At 49.4% G+C, this 21,870-nt stretch overlaps 1 protein-coding gene across 6 annotated transcripts in view; it reads right to left on the bottom strand.

Annotated features, from left to right (window-relative positions):
• CA12 (carbonic anhydrase 12) overlaps positions 1 to 17,753 on the bottom strand; it is a 53,831-nt gene extending 36,078 nt beyond the window's left edge. For all 6 annotated transcript variants that reach the window (XM_037151094.2, XM_037151095.2, XM_037151096.2 and 3 more), the window contains exons 1-2: positions 17,499 to 17,753; positions 12,448 to 12,468 (exon numbers count right to left, since the gene is read on the bottom strand). In XM_037151094.2, the coding sequence (XP_037006989.2) occupies positions 12,448 to 12,468; positions 17,499 to 17,583 (106 nt within the window). In that variant the 5' untranslated portion in view covers positions 17,584 to 17,753. The remainder of the gene's footprint in view (positions 1 to 12,447; positions 12,469 to 17,498) is intronic.
• Between the last annotated feature and the right edge of the window lie 4,117 nt (positions 17,754 to 21,870).

Genomic DNA, 21,870 nt, shown 5'->3' with positions numbered 1-21,870 from the left:
ACTAAAGTGAGAGCTGACTGGCCCCTCGACCAACTGACCTGCTGTTGACTCAATTCTTTACCAATCAGCTTTGACAACGAGAAAGTGCTTTCTGATATCTAACCTACAGCACTCTTGCTGTTATTTAAAGATACTCCCTCAGTTTTCCCTGATAAGGAGAAAACTTGCTTTTCGATGGTTCTTCTCCAGGCCGTCTCCTTTCCAGAGAGACAGGAAATGCAGCGAGAAGCCGTGTGGCGGGAAGGCCATAAAAGGCAGGCGGAAGGGGGCTCTGGAGCTACCCGACCGAGCTGCCACTCACAGCTCTGTTACCTGCAAGCTGTGTGGCTTTGAACACTCCTCTTAGATCCCCTGAGCTCCACTTACGAAGTAGAAGTGGCCGTAGCCACCTCCCAGGGCTGCGGCAAGGAGCACAGGTGTAGTGTGAGACCGTGTCCAGGTGGGATGGGCTTCCGGCACAGGCTGCTTCCCAGGACTTTTCAAACTGAATGGTTTCAACTCTTTCCTTTGTGCTTAGGGGCCGCTTCCCAACCTTTCAGAGCGAGTTCCCCCCTCACCTCGCCAGAAAACAGATCTAGGGCTCCTGCGTCTCCTCTCACTCCTAGGGAGAAATGCGTGGTGACGTGGCATTCTGTTTCAGACCGGCTTCCCTTCTGAAATCCTACCACCCCAGATCAAGTGCCACCTTCTCCCTGGTGCCTTCTCCAACTCCCAGGGCCAAAAATAAACAGAGGAATGAACAATTCTTTCCTCATCCACCCAAGAAATATCACCTGGACCCCCCAGGGCTGCACTCTGTGCATCTGCCCGAGCAGCCCCTGTGGGGAGGGTGCCACACCGCACACGCCAGGCATTAAGTTCCTTCTGGGAACTCTCCTCCAGTCTAGAAATGGCCCCTTGCTCATCCCTGGACCCCTTGGAAGGCCTAGGACACTGCCCTACTTGCAGTGGGCTCACGCTCAAAAACCAACATCAAGGGAGAAAATTCTTCAGTGATAATTTAGCAAGTTAGCCTTGGCTGGAAAGCTGGCACTTGGTTATTACCCCAACAGGCACCTGTGCATTGTGAGCATCAAATTCCCGCTGTTCTTTTTTTCCAGGGCACAGCAAGTTTTCTGCCCAGGTATCTTTGCACAGTCAACCTTAACTGGCACAGTCAGTTTTACTCAGCAATGGACATTCCCTACTTCATCCTTGTGATGGACAAGTTTCCTCATTACACTAAAGTTTTTCAAGAGCTGGGGAGATTCTTAGGGAGCTGCCAAGAGGAAGCACAAAGGAGTCACAGTAAGTTCCCCCTTGCTTGGCTCCAGGCAGCGAGATGTAACTCAGAAAGTGGCTGAGAGACTCGCTCCAAGGTCTTGTGTAGGAGATGGAGGTGTGAGTGTGCACAGGAGTACCGACACCTGTAAGAATGCAGATCCCCATATGAACATGGACATGGGCATGCACACGTGTGTGTGTGTGTGTGACCTTCCTGAATAACCTGAACCACTGAGCACGGAGGCCAGCTGTTCCTCCGTGTTCCGTCTGTGCAGCGGGGCTCTGCCTGGCGTCGTGCCGCACTGGCGCGGTGTTGCTCACTACATGCACCTCCTGCCCCGCCCTGCAGCCCACCCACTCACCTGGCTCCGCTTTTCCGGCATGCTTCTTCACGCATGCCTCTCCCCTACAACCTGTTCTCCCTTCCAGCACTGATCTTCCCAGTTTGCGCCCCCACACGCCTTCAGCTGTCTGTCCTCTTCCTGAGAATCCCAGAAGGGCATTGATTCAGGATTGTGCCTACAGGAACCCCGGCATCTCTCCCAGCTGTGTCACGACAGTCATGATGACTGGACTCCATTGATTGTTTTCCCCTCACAGCCACCCTGGTCTTTGATCTGCATTTCCCACGGTTGTGTTGCAAGGAGCCGTATCAAGTGTTTTTTGTCAAGAGGCATTAAGCCCATCATGTTTTCTTTAACCACTAAGCCTCTTATCCCAATGTGGGGAAGAAAAGCAAGTTAATTGGCATAATTTGTTTCTGGCAAATCTATATTATTTGATTTAAAACAATGAATGCATTTCTTCAGTGGCTTTTGCAGGGCCTCATGATGCGTAGTGCGGGGCGTGCAGTGATTGGCACAGCACAGATGCTTGCCAAGTGCCCGGGAAAGCACATGAGGCCAGAGCCAGGGGACGCAGTCCTGCAGTTCCGGCGTTGGCTCAGCTCCTCGCAATCTGTTCACACCACTGACAACCCTGAGTCTCCATTGCTTCACTTACAAGTTGGGATGGGAGCATGGCGACCCCAGCACTCCCCACCCTGGGGTCCCACCTAGGCACTAACGTTGGTCTGATTGATTCTTCTGAATGCTTTGTGAAGCCCAGGGGGCCTGGGCACTTGTCCTCAATCAGGCCACACGGATCAATTACACGTTAGGTGTCTACATTTCCAGCTGAACTAGACCAACGGGTCAGGGCCCCCTCTGCCCCTCCTTTTGTTCAGATCCCTCACCTCTCCTCCACATCCTTCTGGTCTCCCTTCCTCCAGTGTTTCACACTCAATCCACTCTCCAGCCTGCCAGGATGATCCCTTTAAAATGCGTATCCGATCACCTCAGTGTTCTACTTAGAACACATCAGCTGTCCCCTGTTGCCTCCAGAATGAGGTCCCAATTCCTCATCCTGATTCATGAGCCCTTCACACCGTGGCCCTGGCCCATCTTCCCAGACCCTTCCCTGCTCATTGAGGTCCTTGGTAATCCCCAGGATGTACCAGCTGAGGTCGTCACTGCACAGTGTGTCCCTTTGCCCTAAAGCCCTCTCATCCCTTTCCTTTGCCTGGTTGGCTCTTGTGTGTCTTCTAGTCGGAGGCCTGGGCTTGGACATCACCTCCACCAGGAGCCTGCTCCAGTCATTCCTGAAAATACTGGGTGAGGTCTCTCTCTTCTGTGCTTCATCTCCCTGTATTGTGAGGCTCTGACTAATTTACTGTCTCCTACCACATGCTCAGGCCCACAGGGTAGGGACCATTCCCCATTCCTCATTTCCTTAGCATCTAGTCCAACACTTGGTACTTAGTACTTAATAAATATCTGTGAAATGAATGAGAAGCAGTTCTCTGGGGATAATTGAGAACTGGTTATCTCTGTCTTGATTAATAATAAATGGGGAAAATAACTATTTCATTCATACATTACTTTGTAAAAGCAAATCTTTTAGAAATAGTATCTATAAATGGGGCAGCATAAAAGAAGAATAAAAATGTAGGGTGCTACTTCTAGAAAAAAGTTCCTGAAATCTACTTGTTACAACATTTTGGCTCAGCATCAGGAAACACACCCATTAACTAGAAGGGCACTGTCAGGGAGAATCTTCAGATTTGCAAGGCGTAGGAGAATAGACAGTTACTCAAGGTGGGAGAGTCCCTAAGAAATTGGACCCAGGGAAGCACACACCAACACAAATCATAATTAAGTTATCCAAGATGAAAGATATGGAGAGAATCTTAAAAGCAGCAAGAGAAAAGGACACAGTTACCTACAAAGGAGTTCCCATAAGGCTATCAGCTGATTTCTCAAAAGAAACCTTGCAGGCAAGAAGGGGCTGGAAAGAAGTATTTAAAGTCATGAAAGGCAAGGACCTACATCCAAAATTACTCTCTCCAGCAAAGCTATCATTTAGAATGGAAGGGCAGATGAAGTGCTTCCCAAGTGTGTTCAAGTTAAAGGAGTTCGCCATTATTATATGAAATGTTAAAGGGACTTATCTAAGAAAAAGAAGATTAAAACTGTGAACAGTAAAATGACAACAAACTCACCACTATCAAGGACTGAACCTAAAAAACAAAAACTAAGCAAACAACCAGAACAGGAAGAAAATCACAGAAACGAAGAGCACATGAAGGATTGTCAGCAGAGATGGGGAGAGGGAGAATGGGGGAAAGGTACAGGGAATAAGAGGCATAACTTGTAGGTACAGAACACGGGGAGGTTAAGAACAGAACAGAAAATGTAGAAGCCAAAGGACTTATATGTACGACCCATGGACATGAACTAAGGTGGGGGTGTGCTGAAGGGAGGGGGGTGCAGGGTGGAGGGGGATAAAGGGTAGAAAAAAACGGGACAACTGTAATAGCATAATCAATAAAATATACTTAAAAAAGCCCTGGCTGGCGTAGCTCAGTGGACTGAGCACGGGCTGCAAACCAAAGGGTTGCCAGTTCAATTCCCAGTCAGGGCACATGCCTGGATTGCAGACCAGGTTCCCAGCAGGGGGCGCAGGAGAGGCAACTGAGGCAACAGCACAATGATATTTCTCTCCTCTTCCCCTCTCTCTAAAAATGAATAAATAAAATCTTTTTAAATATATACTTAAAAAAATAAAAGTAAAAAATATGAAAAAAAACACTTGGAGTCACCAATTTGCCTCTGGGCTCTTTGGTGGCCAAAGCCAAAAGGGACAAGGGCTCTTTGCATGACTGCGTCACTTGCTGCAAGGCTGCTCTGTCCCACCACCTTCAGAGTCACCGTTTCTCCTGTCTCCACTTCTCAAGCAATCCTCAGAAGACTGGGCACAACGTGGGGACCACCCTATAACAGTATCAGGCACCACTGTCACCGTGTTCTGCTACAAGTAAATCTCCCTCTCATCACGTCCAATGAGCCTTCCCGAGCCACCTGTCCTGGACGGTGGGACGGCGTGAACCATTCGCCCTAAACCTGCAAGCGTCCTCACAGAATCTGGGTGCGTCTCAGCCAGTTCACCCACACACAAGTCACGTAGCTGATCTAGTCACAAGTTAATGATTGCAAAATCATTTAAAAGGTTAACAAGCTGAATAAACTGTTCCAGAGTTACACAAGTTGTAGACATGTCCTTTAGAGATAGAAGGATGTGGTAGCTAGTATTTGTTCCTTCCTGGTCGACATAAATCGAATACTTGTCAGGTATCTGGAAAGCTTGCTCCTTAAAGGAGTGCTTTTGTAAACTAAAATAATAATAATGGCATCTATTTACTTTGTTTAGAAATACTTATAATATTGACCGAACACCATCAAAAAGTATAGGTGAACTTTGGATTGATTGAAAATTGGAAAAAGTTATAGTTCAAGATCTAATATTCCCCATCATTCCTGTATGCTATAGCATGCAAACTAGCCATTAGTTTTATACTTTTTCACTATGACCGTTTTCATTATTTAATTGTTGGAATTAATCATTTCAGCTCCTTTTTTGTGTTCTTAGCATCCAACAGGGTGCTCCTCAGTGACTGTGAGGGAACTACCGTATTGCCTGGCTTCTAGATGTCACTGATGATGTGTCCCAGTTTCAGAGATGCTAAATGTGGGGAAAGTATGTATCTGAGTATCAGTGAACTAGAGTCTGTCTGCAGCAGGTGCTCTCTTTCTTGGCCACGTGGCGCAGCCTCTGAAAGAGTTGGGCTGTGCTCCTGGCTCCACAGTGGCGCCTGCATCCTTCAGCCTCGTGGCTGCCACTGCAGGGGAAGACAGTAACAGACCAAGAAAGAGCCCCCTGTCCCTCTGAGGAAACTGAAACAATCTCTGATCCACTCTCTTCCTTCTGGAAATCCGACTTTTTAATACCTGCCTGGAGCTGCCTTCACCTGCTTTGAATTCAGCCTCTTTGCATTAAATCTTTCCTCTGAGCTGGTTTAGCCACAGGTTTATCTGTCTGTGCTGCGGAAGAACTGCCAAGGGCATTAACTGGCTCCTGGTGGGCGGTGCCCTGCCCTCTCCTGAATGCCTGGGGCTCCAGGCTAGCAAGAAGCAGGAAGAGCAAGTTTGAACAGACAGAGGCCTGGCAGGGCTGGCTCCTAGTCTCCAAGCCAGCTCTTGCCCTGTACTTCCGAGGCTTCGCTCTGCCTCAGGTAGGTGAGGGTCCTGGCGTGGGGCTGGGCTTATGCCACTCAGAGCCCCAGGTTCAGGCATCTGCTTCTGAGCCCCAAGTCAAGGCTCAGCCCAGAGACCCAGGTACGAGGGGCCCAGCCACCATGAGTTGGGTGGGGAGGCCAGGGATTTAGCCTCCTCTCCCCTGACTTCAGCTGCATGGCAGAGGTGGCCATGGCTATGGAACCAGATATCTGGTCCCTCGAGGCCAGGAAAGCCCCACGGAGATTAGATCTGGCTTTACCCTCGGGAGAAGGACGAGGCTCCAACGAAGAACATTCTGGCCTGTGATGCCCTTGCGAGGCTTAGAGCCCTCGTGTTTTTGTTCAATCCCCTTCTTGCTCACAAAGGCAGGCCCTTTGGTTGTTCAGACTGTAAAAGGAGAACCTCCTTGCTGTTAAAAACTCCAGCAGTTCAAAAAAGCATGGAGATTCAGATCCTTTCTAACAAAACCAACGTTTGTTTGGTATTATAGAGTTGACGAGGCATCTTCCCACGTGTTCGCTGGTATAATTCTACCGGAACTCGGTGAGGTGAAGGGAAAGAAAATGATGATGAGTTTTACTGACTGCGTCCCATGAGCCAGTCAAGGTTAGCCTCTTTCCACACTAACGTCGTCCATAGCTTTTGTGACTTCAAGCAAAATGTAACCAATTTTATAAACCATAGGCTAAATGACACAAACAACTTATTCCTAAAGCATCTTATTGTACACATATCTTATCTAATCCTGCTATATTATCTCATTCAATCCTCACAAATCTATGAAGCAGTTCGTTCTCAAAGTTGAGTGAGCATCTGAACTCCCTGGTGACCTTGGTTTTTGACTCACAGGTAGATCTGGGGTGGGCCGAGAATCCTCATTTCTAATAGTCACACGTAATGCTTTCCTTGCTCCTGAAGAGCAGGAAAGGACGGGTGGGTTTGGCTTTTTCCTCCCAACCTCTTTCCCCGTGTTTCACCTCTAACCCTCAGTGTTTGGGACGGGGCATCTGAAGCCCCAGGTGATGCTGATAATGCTGGTCCGGGGACCACACTTGTAGAACCAGAAGTAGGTGCTATTACTCTGACCAAGATTCAGAGAGGGTAGGTTACTTTCCTAAGGTCATTAAGCCAGAGAGTGACCTAGCAGGTACTCCCATGGAGGTCTGCCTGGTTTGGGGCTCTGTGCGCTTTACACTACTTCCTCCTGGTTTTCTGCCTCAGCCTGCCGCCCCCTGCCCACCGACTCTATACCTGCCTTTAGGAACTAATGCCAGCTTTCCGACCTTTTTACCCAGCTGGTAAGGCCAGCTAAATGTAGGCATTTGGGCAGCTACAGGCCAAGATCCTCCAAACCACACAAGCCTCAATGCTGCAACTTAGGAAAGATGAGAAATAGTTACAAGTTGGTAAATCATTACCACATCTAATCGGATGTAGGATGTCACAACTTCAGTGAGAAGTAACTGGAACTATAGCTCAGAGTTAATAAATGGAAGTTTGGTGGATTGTCAGTCTCAAGTGAAAAACACGTTCTGGCCTCTCCTGCTCTCTCTCCTGAGAGTGCCTTGTGCCTCTCTTCCTTCAGCCTCAGGAGGGCAGCGGGACTGGGAGGGAAGTCGCCGAGCTGCTTTAGCGGGCTGGACCTCTGGACCTTTGGGGAAAAACAGGCGCTCTCCTTACATCAGTCAGTCCTTTCATTGCACGCGCTCCCTCACGGCCACCCCAAGCTCTCCCTGTAGCTCTCACCTAGTCTGCTTTTCGTCCTGCGGTTGTGTGAGGTCACCTGCTGCCTTCATCACTACTAACGGCAGAAAGGACAGAGGTCTTCCTCCCAGCCTCCTTCCATGTGTCCCACGTCTGGTTCTCAGAGTTTGCGACGGGCTTGGAAGGCTGTCCTGGCTCCCAGGGAAAGTCATTTATAGCAATTTAATATTCCAGCAGATTCAGGACAGAAAGTGGGTGGAGGCAGAAGGCAGGAGCCCCGAGAACCGATGTTTGCTCCATAAAGGATCCCCTCCTGGTTCCCAAAGGCAGAGAATCTATAGTCTGGGAGAAAGGAAAGCAGCAGGAGGAATGCTGTGACATTTCTGGGTCATGTGGTGTCCTGCCAGAGCAGAGGGCTGGCCAGCCACGGCGGAGAAGGTGGGCAGGAGGGCCTGAGAGCAGCTGCAGCCCGCTGCCCCGCATACCCAGGCCAAGCCACCCTCACTGCAGAGTTCCCTGCAGCGGGAGGGTCAGGACTGGTGGCTGCCTTGCAGGCCCTGACTAAGGGAAGCCTGGGGCTCCCTCACCCTCCAGGAGGCGGGCTTGGCTTCCAGGGTCCCTTTCCATTCCTTCTGCTTTCAAGGTTTAAGGGTCTCATTATCCCCAGATCTCTAGCAAATAGTGGAATTTGTTCATTTCTGAACTAGCTCACGTGGGAAGAGCAGCAAAGCAATGTCTGGCTTTCCTCGGGACGGAGTGTGATGCCCGTTCTCTGCTCGTGTGACGTGATGTGATCTTGGGTTTCCGTTCCAACAGAGTCATTTTTTTTCTGTTGCCCTCTTGTTCTGAACACACTGAGGAATTTCTGTTGTTTTTCTTGGAGGAAGGCTAAAAATACTATCAGGGTAAGGATGACTCTCCCAGCCAGCTGGAGTTTTTAAACTCTTTTTGGACTATAATATACATACAGAAAAGTGCCTGCTGATAAGTGAACAGCACGATGACTTTTCACGCACTGAACGTGACCGGCACTGGTCCTCCTGCCTCCTTGCTGTCGCCTCCAGCCCCAGAAGCACCCCTCCGTCCTGACACTTCACAGCACAGACTGGCTGCAGCCAGCCAGAGCTCGTCCGCAGCTCACAGGACAGCCTGACTCGCAGCTGCCCTTCAGTTCTGAGTGGGTGAAGCTGCCAAGGCTCGGCAGGATTGATTTGGGACTGAGTTCTGGTGGGGAGGGCCCACTCAGCAATTGCAAACCCAGCACATGCCCAGCTGCTGCTTCAGCCACCCAGGAGGAGTGGACAAAGGGCAGTTGGCCCATCTTGGCTACCAGATGGGCCTCCTGTCTCCAGGGCAGGCATGTGAGGGGTCAGCCTGGTGACTCCATGTAGAGCAGGACGGGGGCAGGATTCTCTTTCTATGTGGTTCTAGAAGTCCTGCCACGTGTTCCAGGCAGCAGGCAGTCCCTGGATCAGGATGACTCAGCAGCATCTACATGCAAAGTAGCTGAGGTCTGCGCCCTGGGAAAACCACGTGGCATTCGGCTGGACTTGCCCCATTCACTGTGGCTCCCACTGCTTGGAAAGAGTTTTTCCTCAGCACCTATGTCAGGTCTTCTGTCCTCCTGTGTGACTCTGAGCTCAGGCACCAGCTGCCAGCCAGGGCCTGTCTGCCTCCCTGGCCATCCTCCGTCTGCCTTCCTTCGCTGGCCCCGCTGTGGGCTAACCCCACGTCACATGTGCTCCTTTTACCAATGAAAAGCCAGGTTTGCCTTTGTGCTCACCCCCACCCCATGCGTGGCATGCAGCGGTAGACTCTGCCCTCTGCTTCCTCAGCAAAGGGCTGCTTGCACTGGGGGGGACAGAGGGACAGGGAGCTGGCCAGAGCTAGTGGTCAGGAAGAAATGTGCCTGCACTAGCCGACACGGCTGGACAGAGAAGCCCTCCTTCAGGGAATATCACAACCACGGGGCAATAAGATTTTCCTCTCACACCTTCCTGACTCTGCTCTCTGTAGCGATCTCATGCTGCCCTAGGTGGGGTGGGGGTTGTCACGCAGAGGAAGGGAACCCTGGGGAAATTCAAGTTGGTTGGAAATTCAAGATGGTTCCCACTACATCTGGGAGGCCAGTAGAAGAGGTGGGGCCAGGGATCCTTGACTCAGGCTAGAAAGGTCCTGGGAACCATTTGGTCAGAGGTTCTTGAATAGAGTGTATGTAAGAGTCCCGCAGAAAGTGCATGAAATAGACAACCTCTTTAGGTTCCCTCCCTTCCCCAGGTCCAGGCTACGTCCCAGAAATCTGCATACTTGGAAAGCCTTCCAGGTGGGTCTGATGCAGCTGACCCCAAGCTGTGGCTGCAGGAACACTGAGCAAGACAACACCTCCCCCAGGTTACAGATGGGGGAGAAAGTGGGACGCGGGGGGCTCAAAGGCTTAGTCGGGGCCAAATGGAAGAGGGTCCAGGACTGGAGTCCCACCTTCTTTAGATGCCTGCGCTGCTCTTGTAACCAACAGGTGGAACCTGCCCAGGGAGCCCTGAGGCCTCGGGTCTGTCTCGCCTCTGCTCTAGGGTCTCTTGCCCTGCCCTGTCCTTCCCTCTTACTGCCATCACCATGAGCCGATGTTAAGACACAGAATGACATGTTTACAAAGGCCAAATCCCTTGCCTCCCGCTTATGCTTCCCTCTCACTCCCCACCACCATGTCACTCTCCCTAAAACACAGACTACTCCCTGCTCCACCCCTCCATCTATGGGACAAAGTGGGAAGGGCCTGGCCGGCTGCTCCATGCCTCCCCTTTGACCCAACCTACCTGTTTGACCTCAGAATCCATCACTCCCCCTATAACCTCTTCTCTCAATGATTTCCCTCAAATACTACCTTGTTCTTATTTACCTGCACTCACGTGATGCCATCATCATCTTGGCCAACAGCACGTCTGCCTTGTCCCACTGATTTCTCCCATCCTCCAAGATCCGAGTGAGAGCCACCCCTCCTCCAGGAAACCTTCCTTCACCATGTCGCCCTAGCATTCTTGTCTATCGCTGAACCAGTTATTATATGTTGTTATTATCTATTATATTTAGCTTTGAATTGTGAGCCTTAAGTAATCCCCAGCTGGAGACCACAGCCTACCCTTCTAAGTACCCACCCACTTAGCAACAGTGCTTTGCACATAGGAGTGTGAGAGATGTTAGTAATAATGGAGCCATACAATGCTAGACCCAAGGAGATCTCGGCCTATAGGTAGCTGCTTGATTGATGACTTTCTTATGCCTCCTGGCCTAACAAACATCTAAAGGCTAACTGTTGCAAATCTAAGCCAGGTCTTTCTCTGGATTCTGCTTCCACTGTAGTAATCAACTTCCCTGCTTGTCACCGCCCCTGCTATGCCCAGGAGGCCAGTTCCACCCTCCTGCTCACCATAACGAGCATTCTTGTAAGTCCTTTGTGACTCCGTCCCCAACAGGACATTACTGCAGTCCTCCCCTTATCCACCAGGGACACATTCCAAGACCCCCAATGGCTGCCTGAGACTAGTACACATAATACCGAACTCTATATAAATGATGTTTCTTCCTATACATACATACTTATGATAAAGTTTAATTTATGAATGAGGCACAGTAAGAGATCAACAACAAAAGCAATAAAGAGAATAATTATAGTATACTATTAAAAGTCACATGCGTGTGGTCCCTCCCCTCCCCATAACCAAGACAGCCCCTCAGTGACTGACGGGTGGGTAGCACGTGCAGCACATACGTGCTGGACAAAGGGGTGAGTCATGTCCTAGACAGGGCGGAATGGCACAGGTCGAGATTCCATCACACTGCTCAGAGTGCCACGCAATTTAAAGCCAATGAATTGTTTATTTCTGGAATTTTCCATTTAATATTCTAGACCATGGCCCTGGCTGGTGCAGCTCAGTGCATTCAGTGCCAGCCTGTGAACCAAAGGGTCGCTGGTTCAATTCCCAGTCAGGGTACATGCCTGGGTCGCAGGCCAGGTCCCCAGTTGGGGGCGAGCAAGAGGCAACCACACATTGATCTTTTTTCCTCCCTTCCCCTCTCTCTAAAATATATCCATATTTTATGGGGGAGAATATATATATATATTCTTGACCGTGGTTGACCGTGGGTTACTGACTACTGTATTAATATTTCTGCACTTGCCAGTGGACCCAGGTGCTCTGCCTCTCATTACCCCTCCAGCTGATAACCAAGTTTCTAATTCACAGCAACACACCAGCTAAGCTGATTTTAAGCTGCTTATCTTGCAGTCCTGCCAGAAGTGGCCAATGTCGTACTTGACCCAACCCCACAGCAACAGGTGATGTCCCTCTCTCCCCAGTTAAGGTTAAGTGTCCCTCTCCACTCAGGACTGACCATCTCCACTTCACCTAATGCTTGTTCACAAACAGGGCAAGAAGGAGTTGATTGTAGAGATCTGACAGCTTAAGTCCTGGGGCCTGAGTCAACCTTTCAGAAAAGAGCCCTTTATTCTTTGTTTATTGCAGGGCAAGTGTCCTGTGGAAGAGAAAAGCTCTCTCTTACCCAGGGCTCTGGCAGCGTGCAAGTACCCTGGGCATCTTCACCTGGGAGGTTTGGGAGGAATCCCTGCAGGAGTCTGGAAGCCTTAACAGTATGATTCAAAGTTCAAGTGCACAGAGCAGGCTCATCTGCTCAGAGAAAGTACAGCATGCAACCTGTGTGGAGCGATTCTTCAGAGAGGCCTTGCTGCCCTTTCAACAACGTCAGAGCTGCTCTCCTCAACCCCCCCCACCCCCACCCTACACACACAGAATCTCCACCAATCATGCTACATGGCCATCTTCTCATAAAAATATTTAAGATCTCTACTTACCAAAGTAGGTCCAGTCGGGTCCTGCAAAGAACAAAACAAAGCAAGTAAGTGCAACTGAGTTTGAAGAAGGGAGGGGGAAATACCGATCGTATTGTGGAATGGGTGAGACTGAACAGGTGGTGGATGCCCAGAACTTAAAATTGCTCCAGGGTCTGGGGCAGAGCAGCTGCTCCTTGGAGCCACTGTGCTTCCAAGGAAGAACCAGGCAGTGAGTTCGTGCAGGGTTCATGGGTTAGGGAGGAGCCCTCTGGAGCAGAAGCCTCCGCAGACATCTTAAAGAAGCCAAGTTTTATTAGCTAGATAGGTAATAAATTCGCAAGGCTCAAAACTCCAAAGCAACTGAAGGGTAAACAGCAAAAGCCCTTCCTCCAGCGGGATCTCGCTGCTTCCCCGAGACAGCCAGTTTCAACAGCTGGTAGGCCCTTCATAGTCTGGCTGCACGTGCTTATGCAGTTGTATTCTGCCCCCCCTTTTTTCCACACAAACTGTCAATATGTCAGAAACACTGTTTTGCATCTTGTTTTCCCCCCACGTAACGGCATATCCTGGCCCTGGCTGGTGTGGCTCAGTGGACTGAGCACTTGGCCTGAGAACCAAAAAGTCGCCAGTTCGATTCCCAGTCAGGGCACTTGCCCGGGCTGCGGGCCATCTCTCACACATGGGTGTTTCTCTCCCTGTCTTTCTCCCTCCCTTCCCCTCACTCTAAAAATAAATAAGATCTTTAAAAGCAACAAGGACATATGCTGGAGAACACTTCATGTCAGTATATAAAGAACACTAATCTCAAAAGGAACGTTTTCCTTTGGGGAAGCCACTACCCTCATCCCAGTTAGAATCCAGGGGCCACAGAAATGCACAGATGACAAAAGTCACCCACCGCTTCCTGCTCCATACCCTGCGCACAGAAAAGTCCTTCGTTCCTACATCGAAACACAGTTTTGTAAAAAGTTCTTGCAGAGCTGATCTCCCATTACCCTGACTAACACCTCCCTCTTCACCCCCAGAAGGAGACCAAGACCCCGAATTGAGCCTCAGGGTGTCTCGGGAGACACACCAAATGAGGGGACTGTTCAGCTCCTAAGTCCCTGTCTCTTAGCTTCCCCCTGATGTCCCCATGTTCTTGACCCACAGGGGACAGTGGGAAGAGGAAGGCTCTCACATCCCCTTTCTCTCTTGGGAAGTGATTTACAGCAAAACTTAACTGGTCACTTATCACAACTGGGCATTTCCTACTTAAGCCAATGGTCATTTTTAAAAGCTAAAAGAGGACTTTGCTTTTTCCTTTTTTAAAGCTGGTTTAATTGCACATTTCTGTTCTTGTTCTATTTCTTTTCTTTGCTTCAGTGCTTTAATTATTTAATTCTCCGCATTAATTGGTGATTTTGTTAAAAATACACATGTGCACGGTTTAAGGAGTCAGGTGGTCTGCAAGGCTTTTTATTTTTAAAGAGCATTTGGTCCCCGACACCCTGGTCCTTTTCCTGCTCCCAGGGCTGCCCACTTTGAGTCCACTTTAATTAATTCTTTTGGTATTATCTCCACTTCGCTATAAAGCATGCATCCCTGTTGCTCCTTCACAATTCGTTCAGGTTAGACATTTCTTGACATCCCACCCCTAAGTTCCCAGTTGAACTTGAGGAATCTTTGAGTCTCCTCCTCAGTGTTCGTGAGGTGGGGGAGTTCAGACCATCCAAAGGGTCTGATGTGTATCAGGGATCTTTTCTTCATAAAAATGCCCATAAGCTTAGACACACAAGAGTTCATGTACAGGTAATTTCAAGAGGCCTACAGAACCCCTGAAACCTGCCAGGGACCCCACAGGAGTGAAGCGTCCAAGATGAACCTCCCTTGATTTAGCAATTGGACAAAAACACTCTGAACCGTGGGTGAACCCCACTTGTATGAGACCCCCGGGTTTACACTGGCCCCTTCAGTGAAACAATAGTGAAAAGGGACAAAGAAAGCTGTGCTTTCGACCTAAGCTCCAGAAGACACCAAACCTCTTCCCTGACCGTTTTCCTTCAGCGTTTTGCTATTAAAATACAATCGTGGATTTCAGACAGAGAAGCCGGACTGTTTCCACTTAACCAGGCAGGGCACTTGGAGGCTCGGGATGTGAGGTTGAGGTTTTACGAGTGCTGGGAGCTCACCCTCACAGCTCCCCTGGAGAGACACAGACCCCTCTGGGGGTCCTGGAGGCCCCCAGAAAAACAGCTGTGGCCTCTGATCTGCTTTGGCTAGGAGTTTTTTAAGTTGCACTTTCCCCCAAATCAAACCATACCCCCAATATCCTGCATCTTCTGCTCTGCTCCCCTAAGCTTGCGAGGCTGAGGTTTTTCCTGCTTTTGTAGTGTTCATCCTCAGAGTAGGCACAGGCACAACACTTTGGGAAGCTCAGGGACCAAGGTCATAGAGCAGACACACAGGGCTCTATGGCCTCAGGTGGTGACATAGGGCCAGAGACTTGTTCTTGAAAAGCAGCAACATCCAGAGCAAACTTTCCTGCCCTCCTCTCTCTGAGCAAGCCCAACTGGTCCTCAAGACTTGGTTCTTTTGGTTATAAATGGCAGCCTCTGGGGGGGCTCAGGAGTGGGAGGCGGGGGGGGAAGGAAGCACCGTAAGACATAAATCGTAAAACTCAAGGGACAGCGATCTGATTCGGGGGCTCATCAGTGAGGGTCAGGCCCCAGCCTGTTCATCGGCACCTCAGAACTGACCTCAGGCAGACTGTATAAAGGTGCTGTGTGTGCTTGTTTTATTTGGAAATGGTACCTCCTGATTCCCTCGCCTTTAGCTTTGGGGCAGGATTCTTAACAGGACCAAATGACCCTGCGAGAGGGATCAGCCAAGGCTGCTGCAGCTGCACCTTGGTGGCTTGCCGAGGGAGCAGGCCCGAGGGGAATTGTTTCCGTCTCGAGAAGATCAGAGGCCTGGAGGGGCCAAGCAGGAAGCCTGTTAGAACCTGCCAGCCCATTGTGTGCTGGGCAAAGAGAAAGCCCTGGGTGCCCATGGAGGAAACGGTATTTATCGAAATCCAAGTCAGAGGTTCAGGGCCCTGTCTGCTTCCTGTCCCAGGTGCCAGAAGCTTCCCTGAGTTCTTGAAAATGCCCAGATTGCCACACCAGGTCTGGACACAGCAGGCTCAGCAGAATTCATTGAAAGGTTCCCCCACAGCAACTAAGAAACCTAAGGTTTTCTCCAGAAGACACCTGACTTCACCGTATTTTGCTCCCTCCCTCCACACCACCAGTGTTTCTCAGACATCCATCGGTGCCAGCTGTGGGAAACCTAAGCGCTCCAGGCCGAGGGCCGACCAGCTTGGACCGCATTGCCCAGCTTCACCTGCTCCAATCCCAACCTTCAGTTAATACAGACACTCCACACCTCAGTGATAGTTTGACCTTGTCCGCAAGGCAGATAAAAAAGCCAAGAATCTCATGCAGAATAGCAAAATAAAAACTGCTCTTAGAAACTAGAGGTAGGCAGGCGGCTCCTCAGTGTGGGGCAAAGGTGGAGCTTTTACTGCAAGCTTCCCCCCGCCCTACTGAGAGAATGGGGAGGGGGGCAAAGGAGAGAGGGGGGGAGAGGAGGAAGGACAAGCAGGGCAGGGGAGGATGGGGAGGGAAATGGGGCAGGGAAAGAACAGGCCAGGAGGAGGAGCTGTCCCCAGAGTGAGGGCAGTAACAGGCTTTCGGAAAACAGAGCCGATGAATGGCTGCTTCTTCCTCCTGTCTTAGAACAGCCTGAGGCAAAAAGGGAGACTTCTACTGAAACTCCAGGTCTCTGGGCAGCTCTCTCTAGAGGGGAACACATGTCAAGTTCTGCAGTTTTAAAAATTAATCCCTGCTTAAATGTAACTCCTCTCTCCCGCCTACCTTCTATTTCTCTGTGAAGGAGATGCTATCAAGCATATGATGCCAGCCAGCGGATTGGAACTGAATTCAGAGTAACACCACAGCTGCTGACAGCCCCGCGCCCCACTCTCCTCTGCCCTGCCCCGCACGCACAGTGGCCTCCAAGAAGAAAAGGAGCTCCAGGCTTTCCTGCTGCAGAAGCGGACAGATACCTCACAACCACTGCCCAGTCAGGGAGCAGGTTTTCAGTCATCATGGTCACTTCGGGCTCTTCTATAAATATTTCAGCCTAACCCGGGACCAGGAATCAGAGCACCCACAAATGTCTCCACAACTGAAGGCCACCTGTCCAGGACAGGAGCCACAGTCAGGTTCCCAGGAAGTTTCCACGGAAGTCCCCATTTACTCTCTCAGAACAGCATTCACTCCGCTGTGAAGGAGGCAGGCATCCTCCGCCGGTTACAAAGGACCGACCAACCTGACCCTGGCTGCTCCACAAAGCCCACTGCACAGACCTGAGTTGACAGTCGGGTCCACTCACCCCTCCTGCCACCTCCCCCCTGCACCCTCGGCCTCCGGCCCTTGGGGGTTAAGGGCCCTAATTACACTCAGAAATAAGGTGTGTATGCTCATGCCAGGGCACACACACAAGTACGTCTGGGATAGTAGAGCTCTTCCAGAGAAAAACAATGATTAAGGAAGCTATGCATCATCCCTTTGACTTGCAGGTAAAAGTCAATGGTAAAGAGTGTCTCCTCCAAAGCCGAGCACTCACCGCAGCTCCAGGGGGTTCTGTGCGGGAACGACTGCAAGCCTTTCCTGGTAGTGACACTACTCGGGATGCTCCAGTCACTGCACTACCGCACGCGAAGTGGAGCACAGTGTCAATATTTTCAATCCTGGGTCCCCCCTCCAGTGAGCAAGTCCCCAAGCACCCCTCCTGAGCCGCAGGTGCTCAGAGAATTCGCAAGCACATTTCCATGTGAAGACAATGCGTTTCCCCCAGCCACCGGGGCTCGCGCATTCCGAAGGAATATGCAGCATCCCTTCTAAGAACGTGCAATTTGATACTAAGCACGTCCTTCCCTGCTTCCCCCAAATGATTTTATTCTATCATTAAAGTTCCCCGCAGGAAATCCTTCCGTGCAGGTGTGACTGAGCGCGCCAGGACTGTTAGGGAAGAGGCAGAAACTTTACCGTTGAGAGGGGCTGGGCTGGAAGTCTGTTCCTTTAAGATCACGAGCAGGAGGATGGCCACAGCATGTAGGCTGTGGTGGGGCATCTTCGCGGGTGACTCCTGCGGGGTTGGAGTGGGCTGCCTTGGGCTCAGGGTGGCTCGCTCTGGATCTGGTCACTGAGCTGCGGCCAGCGGGGCGCGCGCCGGGTCGGGACCGCGTGCGCGCAGCGCAGGCGCCGTGACCAGCACTTCAGTTCTTTGCGCTCCCGGCTCCTGGAGGCTTGCTTTTATGCAGCGACTCAGCTCCGTGATGTCATCGCGCTGAAGGGAAGGACGCTCTGCCTACAGGAGGTCTGGCGCCCCAGTTCCCAGGTGAGGTGTCATCCTGACTTCAGTCATGCTTTGTGGGGCGATGGCCCGGGTGCTCCAATGGAACGTGGCTGCTGCCTTGGGAACCCAGTTTTCCGCGAAAGCAATGGGTAGGCGTGGGTGAGATCGGGCCCCATCGGAAAGGGAAGAGCACGTCTAGGTCCTTGCTCCCGTGGCCTTGGCCTCTCACTGCCCTTAATGAGAAGCCCCCTGAATACAGTGCCATATGGACAAGACCCTCCTTCGGAACGCCTGCCTGGACTGGGCACACGTTAGGGATTAGATGAGACCACAGAGGGGCTGCATTCAAACCCAGAATTTCTGTGGATTGTCCAGTGTATCCTCATAAGGTCTTGTCTTTGAAATTTAGATGTGAAGAAATGAATTAAGACGAGGTAAATAGCACAGTGAGATACAAGTGAACAGCTTTACTAAGCAATTAGATTTTCCCCTAGTACCAGGTAAGTAGACCAGGTTCATGCTGGTTCGTAACGTCCATTCATTCTCTAGGAAGAGGGGGGCGGGTCACTTCTCTGGGTAGCCGGAAAGGGATTTACGTCATTGGCTGAGCACCTGGTATGTGCCAAGCACCACACTAGATCTAAATCAGTGGCTGGGTTCTGTTTCCAGTGCATATTATCACCTGTTGCTCCCTTCAACCCACTTTTCTCACATATTTGTACTCATCTAAATGTGTATACATACACATACAGCCACATATGCATGTGGTTCTGACCCCCTTTCCATGTAACCTATGTTCGGTTGTTAAGTCAACATTCTCATTAATCTGCTCTCTCCGGTACTCCCCACATCCTCCTGCCACTGTTCCTGTGACTTGCTGTTCTCCCCACCCTTGTCATTGGCGTTTGACTTCCCCCGGCCTTCTGAGTGTCTCTGCACTGCTCCTGGTGCTGGGCTGTTTCCTCCCTGCTCTGCTCTCTTGGCTCCCTGCTGCTCACCGACATTGTTCAGGCCACACGGTCTGCTGACAAGTGTCCACCCCAATCGCCCACCCCGGTCACTGGTACATGATCCCTGGTTCTGAGGCCTGGTCCATGTTGCCCTCATCTCTTGGCCACGCAGCCTGGCCAGCCCTCACCCCTCTCAGGTCTGTCCTGGCCCTCGGCCCACATGGACTCTCAGGCCCGCCTCAGTGACCAGTGAAGCCTTTCGTCATCGGTGGTGGTCTTGGAGGGATAGAGCAACTTCTGTGCTGGGGGTTACGAGGGAGCATATGCCACCTGTATTTCAAGGGTTGCAACTGTCCTGTCCCTCTCAGTCCAGCCATTGTTTGGGTTAATAAAGGGCTACAAAGTCTCGTTAAGGAAGTAGTTACAAAGAAATCTTGTTACAAGTGTTTCCAGACCACAGTAGGCTTAAGGATGACCTTTTCTGCCTGCAACTCCCAGCAAAGAGCCTTGTGTGAGCTCCGGAGAGGCGAGTGAGCGTTTCCCTGTGGTTCTTAAGACACTCATGTCTCTGATCTGTCATCAAGGGCTTTAGAAGATGAATGTGTTAGAGGAACACCACAGATTGGCAGGAGCCCCTGCAGTTCAGAGACACGCATGCTGACCCTGGAGGTGAAATCACTCGTCCCACGTCTCAGGACGAGTCAGAGGTAAACCCGGCCGGGCACGTGCATTCTGTTTCTCCCACCCCAGATGTTTTCCCTTTATGGCTAAAAATTAAGTTCAGTTTCTCTTCAAACACGCATCTCTAAGTGTTCTCCAGGGATCCTCAGAGATGGAGAGGTTTTTAAAAAGTGGGTTGGATTTCATGGAACAATCAGGAAAACTGTGAACTGGGTTTGATGGAAAGAAAGGAGAGGATTGGAATGTTCAGCGCATGTCTAGGTCAGAGATCTGGTTAATGAGGAAGAATGGGCAGCAATTAAAAGAGAATTGAGACTATAAACTGAGACCCACTGCTCCGAGTGCTTTGGATGGTTATTTAAAACAAAAATCTTAGGGGGGCAAAGGGCAAAAGCAAACAGAAATGTATGAAATGACCAAACTTCTAAAGTGTTGATGCCAAATGCAGAGGGCACCACCTTACCCCAATAAACAGCACAAAGCTAACCAGCTTAAGTCTCCAACTCTGGGGACTTTACCTGCCAGTGGCTTCACCTGGGGCCTGAGTGGCTGAACATGCAGCAACTTGCTCTGCCGCCATCAGACAGGGCCGTCCGTGTCAGCCCATAAACAGCCAGAACTCAGTGGGTGAGGATGGAAAATAGACCTTCACACCCACAATGGGGCAGATGGCCACCAGGTGACACACCTGCACAGAAGGCTCCAGGGAACAGAGCTCCTCATCTAAAAGGTCACCCTCTGATCAGAAGAGTTCAGATTATTAAAATATCCATACTACCCAAAGCGGCCTAGAGATTCAGTGCACTCCCTATTAAAATTCGAATGGCATTTTTCACAGAAACAGAACAAACAACCCTAAAACTTGTGTGGGACCACAAAGACCCTGAGTAGCCAAAGCAATCTTGAGAATGAAAAACAAAGTGAGGGCATCATGCTCCTTGATTTCAAACCATATTACAAAGGTATCACAAACCAAACAGGATTGTACTAGATTCAAAACAGGCACAGAGCTCAATGGAGCAGAATAGAAATCACAGAAATAAATGACACGTATGTAGTTAACTAATTTATGACAAAGTGGGCAGAAATATACAATGAAACTAGACTACTATCTTACACCACACACAAACATTGATTCAAAATGGGTTAAAGACTTCAATGTAACACCCGAAACCATAAAAATCCTAGAAGAAAACATAGGTAATAAGCTCCTTGACATTAGTCTTGGTGATGGGTTTTTTCTTTTTTTAGATCTGACTCCAATAACAAAGGTAAGCAAAACAAAAATAAACAAATCAGATTACATAAAACTAAAAAGCTTCTGCATAGCCAAGGAACCATGAACAAAATGAAAAGGCAACCCACGGAATAGAAAAAGTGTTTGCAAACCATATATCTGATCAGGTGTTAATATCCAAAATATATAAAGAACTCATACAACTCAGTAGTGAAAAAACAAACAATCCATTTTAAAAATGGGCAGAGAACCAAATAGACATTTCTCCAAAGAGGACACGCAGGTGACCCTCAGGCACGTGGGAAGGCGCTCGACATCACCGATCATCAGGGAAATGCAAATCACAACCGCAGCGAGCTGTTGCCTCACCCCCATTGGAATGGCCCTCATCACAAAGGGACGAAAGAACAAGCGTTGGCCAGGGTGCCCTACGTGGAGAAAAGGGAATCCTCTTGCACTGTTGGTGGGAGTACAAAGCAGTCGCCCCCACTATGAGCAGTAGCCATACTACTATGAGAAACAGTGTGGAGGCTCCTTAAAAAGTTAAAAATGGACTGACGGCATGATCCAGCAATTCCACTAGTGGGTATTTATGCAAAGGAAATGAAAACACTCATTTGAAAAGACATATACACCCCTATAGTTATTGCAGCATTATTTGTAATAGCCAAGGTATGGAAATAGAAGTGCCCATCAATAGGTGAGTGAGTAAAGAAGATGTGAGATATACATATATACACACACACACACATACATATATACAACAGTATACATATACTATATATATTATATATATACTATATATACACACACACATACATATATACAACAGTATACATATACTATATATATTATATATACTATATACACACACATACATACATATATACAACAGTATACATATACTATATATTATATATATACTATATACACACACATACATACATATATACAACAGTATACATATACTATATATTATATATATACTATATACACACACATACATATATACAACAGTATACATATACTATATATATTATATATACTATATACACACACATACATATATACAACAGTATACATATACTATATATTATATATATACTATACACACACATACATACATATATACAACAGTATACATATACTATATATTATATATACTATATATATACACACACACCTACGCACACG

This window comes from Artibeus jamaicensis, unplaced genomic scaffold, assembly GCF_021234435.1.
Source record: "Artibeus jamaicensis isolate MK-2021 breed Jamaican fruit bat unplaced genomic scaffold, CSHL_Jam_final contig_548, whole genome shotgun sequence".
In the NCBI taxonomy this organism is placed as follows: domain Eukaryota; kingdom Metazoa; phylum Chordata; class Mammalia; order Chiroptera; family Phyllostomidae; genus Artibeus; species Artibeus jamaicensis.
Note: the sequence above shows the minus strand (reverse complement) of the source record. Positions and strands in the feature narration are given on the sequence as shown.